This window comes from Hemibagrus wyckioides, linkage group LG21, assembly GCF_019097595.1.
Source record: "Hemibagrus wyckioides isolate EC202008001 linkage group LG21, SWU_Hwy_1.0, whole genome shotgun sequence".
NCBI classification, from domain to species: Eukaryota; Metazoa; Chordata; class Actinopteri; order Siluriformes; family Bagridae; genus Hemibagrus; species Hemibagrus wyckioides.
The window spans coordinates 17,040,719-17,049,637 of record NC_080730.1 but is presented as its reverse complement, the minus strand read 5'-3'; the positions used below and the strand labels follow the sequence as shown (position 1 = coordinate 17,049,637).

Below are 8,919 nucleotides of genomic sequence, written 5' to 3'. Positions count from 1 at the left end.
ATATTTATGTAAGAAAGCATTTAAGAATTTTGTCTATTCTGGTTCTCATGCTTTTTATAAACAGAGAAAACTCTTCTTTAATAAATAAAATAATTCTTTTTATTTAATTCTTTGTGTTTTATTCCTTATGAAGTTAATACCTTTGTAACATTGACAAATATTCTTGTCATGTTTATTTTTCCTTTGCTGTAAAGAGTTAAATAACTACACAACAAATTTACAATGTTACTAGACTTTATTTAATAAGTAAATATAGAGTTATTTGCTTTCCTATGTACAGATTCGATGGCGCACGCTTCCAAACCAGTAACAGTGAGGCTAAAATGGAAATGATTCATGGTCAAGAAGTGAAATGTGCTCAAGTTCATTTTGACAAACAAACAAAGGAAAAAAAAAACACATGCTTTAAAATTATATATATATACATGAAAATCTAAATTAAGTGGTTCTTGGAAAGTCGCAAAAATCCCCTGCAACACAACCGTATACTTAACTAAATGGATGAAAGTAAAAAGCAATCTGAAAAACGATGGACCTTTCGAGTGTAGGCAATAAGGATTGAGGTAGCACTTTAGTGTTTCTGTCTTATGCTTGTTTTTAAGATTCATGACGTTAGTGTTGATAAACTGAACGTATGCCTTTGATACCGTTTTTGTCATCTCAAAGGGCCTCGTTAATACCTGACGAGCTCAGGTCAAGTGTTTAAGTCACTGTAACTGTGCCCAGAAGTCAAAATGGAAACAGGAGAAGTTGAATACTGAGTATATTTAAAGACACTGATCTGATTTCCAGCTGACTTCCATCTGTACATCGCACTTAAAGCCTCGTCATGCTTTATTCTCGTTTTTATATACTGCATGCTGCCAATTGAAAAAAAGTGAATAGTCGTGGACCTGCTTAAAAACCACCGGATACAGAATTCCAGGCATTCTGGAAAAGCAGTGAAAGGTAATCGTAAGTTTATGGTTTCAGATCTGTAGCATTGAAAAATCCTCTTCAGTACACGATTTCGGGTCGTCCTAGCCAACCGAAATATCTGTGCAAAGTGTTAGTTTGGGTAATTCTTACACGATTCATGTCGTTACTTGTCCTCCGAGTGTCTTCTGATTGGATGGAATTTACCGGTAGGATCTGGAATGTACCATTTCTCCCAAATGTTGGAGTACGAAGCGGCTCTACCCCATGGCTTATAATGTCCGTTCCAGTGGAGGAGTTTGGCGGCGCTGATGAACTGCGAGGAGTAGCGATTTCCAGCTCCGGTGGCTCCTGAAAACATCATATTACAGGCAATTAAATGGATCCACCAAGCTCCGATTGCTCTTCTACACCAGTGGCAGATGGAATAAGGAATAAAACACTGTGCTGTTACCGGAAAATAACCAACGACAGGGTAACGTGACGTAGCCTGACACAAAACAGAGCTACTGTTACCAGCACAGTGTTGATTGTTTTCCAATAACAGAATGCCCGGAAGTGATTCCAAGGAGTTGAATGTATTTAAGATGAAGTATCAGAAACACTTACCAAGATGTCTGACATGCCACATGGGCTCAATGCTGGAGTGGCGCTTGTAGAACACTATAAGAAGCGGCGGTGTAGTGAAGCTGTCTGCTAGCATGTTGCTGTAAAGACCTTCCCTGGTGGAGTGGAAGAACAGAATACTTTATTAAAGATGGAAAAAATATTTAGTCGTGCAGTGGAATCAATGAATACTATCACCGTCTGTGGGATATGAAGCGTTAACTGAGCCAGAATCAAAACCAAGACTACATTTTCTAAGCAAAAATACATCCATAAATTCCCAGTGTCGTTTCTGATGCTCGGATATTTCAGAGCCTTCAGTCTGACTCACTGATCCTGCAGTGGAAGATGTTTGATAATTGCGCAAGACTTAAATTAAACCAGAATTAAGTCTTTCACGTTATAGCCGATGTATAAAATTCCTCCGTAGGAGCCTCCGTTTCTGCCCCACTCACTTGACATTGCGCTCCATCCACATTTCCAGCTGCTGGGTGACGTTTTGGTGTTTCCACTCGGTTAAGTTCGCCACGATGACTCCAGGATTAAAAGAACACGTGTTTGCTCGCATTCCCAGTTTCCGAACAGCTTCCTTTTTAAAGTCCAGAAAACCAATATAACTGTTCTGTTTACAAAAAAAAAAAGAGAAGAGGTTAAGAAGACACTCATCCCAGAGCTTCAGAGCTACTTCTTATAAATTCCACTGCATGGCACATGATCTGTTTTTCCCTCCAGAACCATGTAACTATTTTGTAAAATTAGCTCAACGTGTGGTTCAAGGAAAGTAAACAAAGACAGAAATGAATCGTCTTTTAGATGCTATGTGAGGACAGGACACCACAGCCATTTTTAGCATTACATTTAACCTCGTCTATTAGGTTGCCTTGGCAACCAAAACACGGGCTTGGTTTTTACTTTATGATTGATTTATTATTTTTTCATCTGTTGTCAGTTTTCTTAACACTTTCACACAGCCTCAAGGTTTTTATTAATTTTTTTATGATTTAAAATTATATTAATTTATTTTTTTAATATAGTTAAATATATACAAATAATTAAACATTTTTTAAATTCAATTAATTTATTTAAGAATTTTTTAAAATGACTTTTTACTTTTCAATTATGTTGTAAGATTTTCACACAGCCTCAAGGTTCAATTACTTTTTTTAAAAATGATATGATTATTTTTTTAAAAACATATAGTTAAATATATAAAAATATAATTATATTTTTATATTTAAAAATATAATTATATAAATGAAAAATTATAAACTTAACTTTAAATTTAATATAACTAAAATATAACTTTACTTAATCATTTTTTAATGATTTTTTTTTTACTTTTTCTTTACATTTTCTCAAGACTTTCACACAGTTCAAAGTTTTATTTATTTATTTTTTCTAAATTATGACTGATATTTACCTGGTTTCCGGCTCCTCTAACGATGGCTTTAGCAGACGCAGAGTCGCAGTCTTCTGAAAAAGCGGCTGCATGGCCAGGCTTCAGACCGGTGTCGAAAAGTTCCTGGATGTCTCCTGCAGTTAAAAAAATTTAAAAAAGAAAAAGGTTTGTTTGCTGAAATATAAGACGCTTAACATACAACTAAAGAGGAAGTGAATTTAATAAGTACCTTGAACAATAATGTCATCGTCCAGGTAGATTGCTTTCTCAGTGTCGGGTAAGAAGTTCGGCATGTAGAACCTGGCAAAAGTGAGCTTGGGAAAAGAAAAAAAGAAAAAAACAAACAAACAATGTGTAAGATCTAAGATGAAGAATTTCAGTGAAGTGTATAGAGCATGTGAGAAGAGAGCTGTGTTTATGTACTGGTTTTTCCAAATCCAGTTGCGGAGGATTAGAGGAAATCTTTCCTTCCAGGATTTTTGGCTCGAAGGTGATGATCTTGTGCTTGATGTCCGTTTTGCTCAACCAAGTCCTGACACATGATAACTACACATTAGATACACACACTCACACACACAATCCGTAGCTCACAGTCATCAGCACAATGATCCTCTCACCGGAGATGTTCCACAGACTCGTTGAGAGTCACGACGCTGAAAACCACGTTGGCTTTGCTGTTTCGGTTGATGCTGTTCATGGCGGCCACGGCGGCGCCCAGTCTCTCCTCGGAGGCTGTGATCACCACCGGGATCTCCTCTCCGGTCCTGACTTTACGCTCCGCAAAGAACCCGTTCTCGAAAGGCAGGATCGCACCCGGGGCTGCGTCTAACAACGGAAATGACTTTTTACAGCACGGTGAATGAGATCGAACAGAAAGAAACGACTCAGAGGCGTCTGATTTAGTACCTGAACCATCTTGCTTCAGGAAGTCGCTGAGATTCAGGAGATTTCGATGGACGATGATTAAAAAGGCGATGGAGAGCAGGACGAGGATCACCACATTCACTGAAATTAAACACACACACAAAACCTCCATCAAATTTATAAACAGTCAACGTTTGTAATTGTATTATGACTCGAAAATTGACTAGAGAACCAAAGATGGTGCAGAAGTTTGTCTTTGGATGTCCGAGACTCATACAAATCATTGAAATTTGTCTATAAATCTTTGGTCCAGTGTGTACACAGAATTTACAGCAAGTTTATCTGAAACCACAATACTGTTGTTTTAAGGTCATTTAGAAATTGTCCCTTTTTTTTGAGACATGCGTTCTATTGTTCAGTGAGTCATATGATTCGACTCGGCTCACCGAAGAGAGTCGACTCGTCTAGATTCCGATTCAAAACGTCCCTTTCGATTCAGTCACACTACAAGAGTAACTTTAACCTTAGAGTATGATTTAACTTACTTTGTTTCATCTATAAAAACATGAAGAAAGACAGACAACAAACCCAAACTGTGTATTTTTATAATTATTTAAAGGAGTCGACTCTTTCACAAACGACACATTTATGCAGTCTGAATCACAGCACTAACAATTTCTGAATTTTAAATGCTCCGTTTCTTTCATTATACAGATTCTCCATATTAAACAAAAAAAAAAAACTAAAACACTAATTATAAATACAGGGTTTTTTTCATTTTACAAAAATTTACACACCCTTAGGTTTGATATTCAGTTTTGAATTTTAGAGGTCGTGCACAAAATTCAACTCAAAACCCAAATAATAACATCAAAATTATTTTCAAGGCTTCGAAAGATTTCTCTCTACTAACTTTTTTCATGAAGGAAAAAGGAAAAGTTTGGCTGAATTTGAGGGTCGAGATCAACCAAAGCTGAGGCTTAAATGAATCGGAATAATCTGTGATCACCTCTCCTGAGCGTCATGTTGCCTTCTTTTCACCCTGCAGATTAAGCAGGACACTGCATCACATCTACAGCTGTACTTTTGCCCTGAAAACAAAAGGAACAACATATTAAATGGAATAAAGGAAATCAGAAACCTCTGCGATCCATTCAACCCAGTGTGAGGAGCACGAGATTAGGATATCAACTTTTATTCATGTCGGAAATCAGTGTTACAGCAGCACGATAGTGAGAATACGCTATATAACCAAAAGTTTGTTCACACATGACGTGACTTTTGAACAGATTTTATGATATGTCTCCAGTACTATAGTAATTTTGTACTATACGTTGGAGCGTGGCTGTGGGGATTAGTGATCATTCAGCTACAAGAGCATCAGTGAGATCAGACACTGATGTTGGGATGTTGATGAGGCTCCAGTTCATCCCAGTAGTGTTCAGTGGGGATGAGTCAGGGCTCTGTGCTGGACACTCGAGCTCTTCCACTTTAACCTTCACACGCCATGGAGCTGTGCTTTGTGCACGGGCGCACTGTCCTGTGGAGCACATCAGGCTATACATATGGGTTTGATGCTCAAATATACATTCATTTTCGTGTCATTGAGTGCATGTATTAGGAAATTAAAATACAAAAGCACTGCTGCTGTACACCAGAACATTTTCCAAAATACAAAGGAGTGACAGCTACATGCAACAATCTACTGAAGGACAGTGACATAAGCAACAGGAAAGAAGAAGAGCATTGTTGCAGTACACCAAGTTATTGTCCGTGTGTGCATACGATGGAAAAAATGACTATTAGATTAATTATTTTTTTAGTTTTATTAATCAGGGACAGCAAATCATTCAGATTCGTCCAAAAAGGCTAGGTATTTGCATTCATTTTAGCGCGTGCACAGCTGCACGCCTAAATCTAGAACAAAACATTGTTTATTTTTACATAAACAAACGTGCAAGCATGGAGAAAACCTCCACGCAGAATTAATACACACTGCCCGCTGATTTTACCTGTGTTTAGGGGGGTTTCACCCAAAATGCCAACTCAACATCAGCAATCCTGAGCCGATGCAGCAGCACGCGACGCTTTTCTTCTGGAAAACACACACAATCCCGCACACACAACTTCCCCAGATCGTGACATCATGTCATGACACGCGAGCAGCGGATCAAATGACTTCCGTTGCATCCGTATGATCTACAAATCCTCACCTTAAGCCCTCACCCGTTCGCTAGTATATATGAGGTGTCCGTCTTGCTGCGCGATTAAAAAGGCTTACGAGTTGAATTTGTTTAATTAGTAAAAAACACACTTTTAATATTGTACACAGCGTACAGATTCCTGTTCTTTCTGACTGTTCAAAAGAACGGCTGTAGTAAAGTTTATGTATATATTGATATATTGAGTTTAGGTATATATATTGACGCGCAAACAAGGCGCAGTGTGAACCCCCTTCAACACTCTCACTCGGGCCCTTCTCAAATCTACGTACGCCTTTTTTGTAACCGGAAATCCTACCTTCGTTTATCAATCTGTTTAATAGACTTCTTCTTTCTTTCTTTCTTTTTTCCTATTTCAAAATGTTTTCCATGTTCAATTCTATCCCGACTCACATGGTAAGCATTGCTTTGTTCATAGATACCGGTTACTTCGAGCTCATCTTGCGTGATTGTGCCATTATTAATTGGAAGCCGTTAGCTAGCAACCGTTAGTAGCTTTGTGGAGAGACGCAGAATGTAGTGTAGTTTTATTACAGTAAAACTATGTCGCTGTTTCTTAACACTGACAACGATTACAACATGTTACCAATGCGGTATAAAAACCGCATACTACTCTTTTAAACAGCAATTGCTTACATAATGTTGCCAGATCTTTCTTTTTTAAGCCTGCCACGGATCGTCAAGTCGTGTATTTGGAATTAAACTAAAGCGACAAATCTCAATTTTTTTCCCATTATTACTAACATTATTGCAATTAATGATTAAATATTAAGCATTGCAGACTTTGAAGAATTTATACATTTAGTTCGGCTAATTAAATATGCATGGATTTGCGAATGTAATCAAATAAAACAAAACAACAGCGCTATTCGAAATTAATCAAATGTTAAAGGAAATAAGTGCTTATCATTTTTTTGGTCGTTTAACGAAGAAACCGCCATGCTAGATGTCTGTAAAGCATTTTATTATTTGTATTTTTTATCGATTTTTTTGGAGGGCGCGTGGAAGATTTCCGGTAATTTGCATATTCATTTATGCAAATGAGGCACAGCCAAATTAATTCCGCATACATTTGAAGACGCACTAATACGAAACAAAAACATTGCTATAGTATTATTTTATTTTACTGTGAAGACTCTTCTACGTGTTTATTTTGAGCACATTTAGCTTAGAAAGCTTTTTAGGAATCTCTGTCATGATGTGATTATGCATATGGGCGGAGCTTAAAGCTTTATTCAGCGTTGCTAGGTTACAGATGAATTGGTGGATGTGACTGAAGCAAAAAAAATAATGTTTAGTTGTTTTAATTATACCATTACTACATTTTAGAAAAGAATATACATTATAGATCCGCTTCATCCAGGAATCTGAGAAATATTTGACGTTTGATGCGATATGTAAATGAATCCATATGTTAGGAAGGGCTAAATTTTCTGCCATTGTGGATTATTTAGGATTACAAAGGTCAGAAACTTGCAGAGCAGATTTTCCAAGGCGTCATCCTGGTCTCAGCTGTAAGTAACGATCCTTTTCCCTATTTATTATATATACACATATAATATACACTGATCAGACATAACATTATGACCACCTGCCTAATATTGTGTTGGTCAGACCCATCATGCACTGTGTATTCTGACAGCCTTCTATCAGAACCAGTATTAACTTTGAGCAATTTGAGCCACAGTAGCTCGTCTGTTGGTTCGGATCACACGGGCCAGCCTTCGCTCCCCACGTGCATCAATAAGCCTTGGACGCACATGACCTTATCTCCGGTTCACCACTGTTCCTTCCTTGGACCACTTTTGATAGATACTGACCACTGCAGACCGGGAACACCCCACAAGAGCTGCAGTTTTGGAGATGCTCTGATCCAGTGGTCTAACCATCACAATTTGGCCCGTCGTCAAACTCGCTCAAATCCTTACGCTTGCCCTTTTTTTCCTGCTTCTAACACAACAACTTTGAGGACAAAATGTTCACTTGCTGCCTAATATATCCCACCCACTAACAGGTGCCATGATGAGGAGATCATCAGTCTTATTCACGGCACCTCTCAGTGGTCATAATGTTATGCCTGATTGGTGTATCATAGATATAAAAGACTTTAGTGTCTCAGCATCAGTTTGTCTTATAAATGCTTTGTCCCTTTCCAGGTCATCGGATTCATTTATGGTCTTATTATCGAGCAGTTTGGTTGGACTGTTTATATAATGTTAGCCGGATTTGCCCTCTCCTGTTTGGTAAGCAGCTTTGTGTCATCATTTAGTGTGTAAATCAAGTATAACTGTTTATATTAATGGCAAAAATTATAATGTCAGGATACAGTAATTTTAAAAAAAAATTAAAATATCATCTTAGTATTTGGGAGGAAAAAAAAAAATATATATATAATATATATATTAAAATATATACTAATACATTAAAAATATATAATATTTTCTTTTCATTCCTGGGGGTACAAACTTTTGCAACCAGCTGTATAATGACTTGTGTCATGTGTTTAACAAATTCAGCTGTTAGATGTGGCTTTTTTTAACTTGTGTTTTAACATTTTTTATTCATTCTTGTCTCTCCCGCTCTCTCTCATGCACACACACACACACACACACACACCCCCTTTATTCCTTGTTTGTGTTGCAGCTCACACTGCCTCCATGGCCCATGTACAGACAAAACCCTCTCACGTGGCAGCCACTCATCCCAGAGACACCCGAGGTCCGTGAAAAACCTCAGGAGAACTTAAAGAAGAAAAAACACAAGTAGAACCGTTCCGGCTGCGGGGCGACGCGCCTGTGCACTGGTGGACTTGCGGAAAGAGCGAACGACGGACGGCTTCAGCGACACATTCGTTTGTTTTCATGTAAAATTCCACACGTGCTTAATAAAGAGGATTATTTGTATTATAGTGAA

General features: G+C 37.8%; 2 protein-coding genes across 2 annotated transcripts; one reads left to right on the top strand and one right to left on the bottom strand.

Annotated features, from left to right (window-relative positions):
* Nucleotides 1-216: 216 nt before the first annotated feature.
* Nucleotides 217-5,939, bottom strand: glt8d1 (glycosyltransferase 8 domain containing 1). Its single transcript, XM_058373704.1, has 10 exons — nucleotides 5,797-5,939; nucleotides 4,794-4,875; nucleotides 3,827-3,925; nucleotides 3,538-3,745; nucleotides 3,344-3,452; nucleotides 3,150-3,234; nucleotides 2,942-3,054; nucleotides 1,977-2,143; nucleotides 1,525-1,637; nucleotides 217-1,266 (listed from the first exon to the last, which is right to left on the bottom strand). The coding sequence occupies exons 2-10, from the start codon at nucleotides 4,807-4,809 to the stop codon at nucleotides 1,082-1,084; spliced, it is 1,095 nt and encodes a 364-aa protein (XP_058229687.1). The 5' UTR covers nucleotides 4,810-4,875; nucleotides 5,797-5,939; the 3' UTR covers nucleotides 217-1,081.
* Nucleotides 5,940-6,244: 305 nt separating this feature from the next.
* spcs1 (signal peptidase complex subunit 1) lies at nucleotides 6,245-8,914 on the top strand. The gene is made up of 4 exons (XM_058373705.1): nucleotides 6,245-6,402; nucleotides 7,461-7,520; nucleotides 8,163-8,249; nucleotides 8,650-8,914. Exons 1-4 carry the CDS (start codon nucleotides 6,367-6,369, stop codon nucleotides 8,770-8,772), a joined length of 306 nt encoding a protein of 101 aa, XP_058229688.1. The 5' UTR covers nucleotides 6,245-6,366; the 3' UTR covers nucleotides 8,773-8,914.
* Nucleotides 8,915-8,919: the final 5 nt, after the last annotated feature.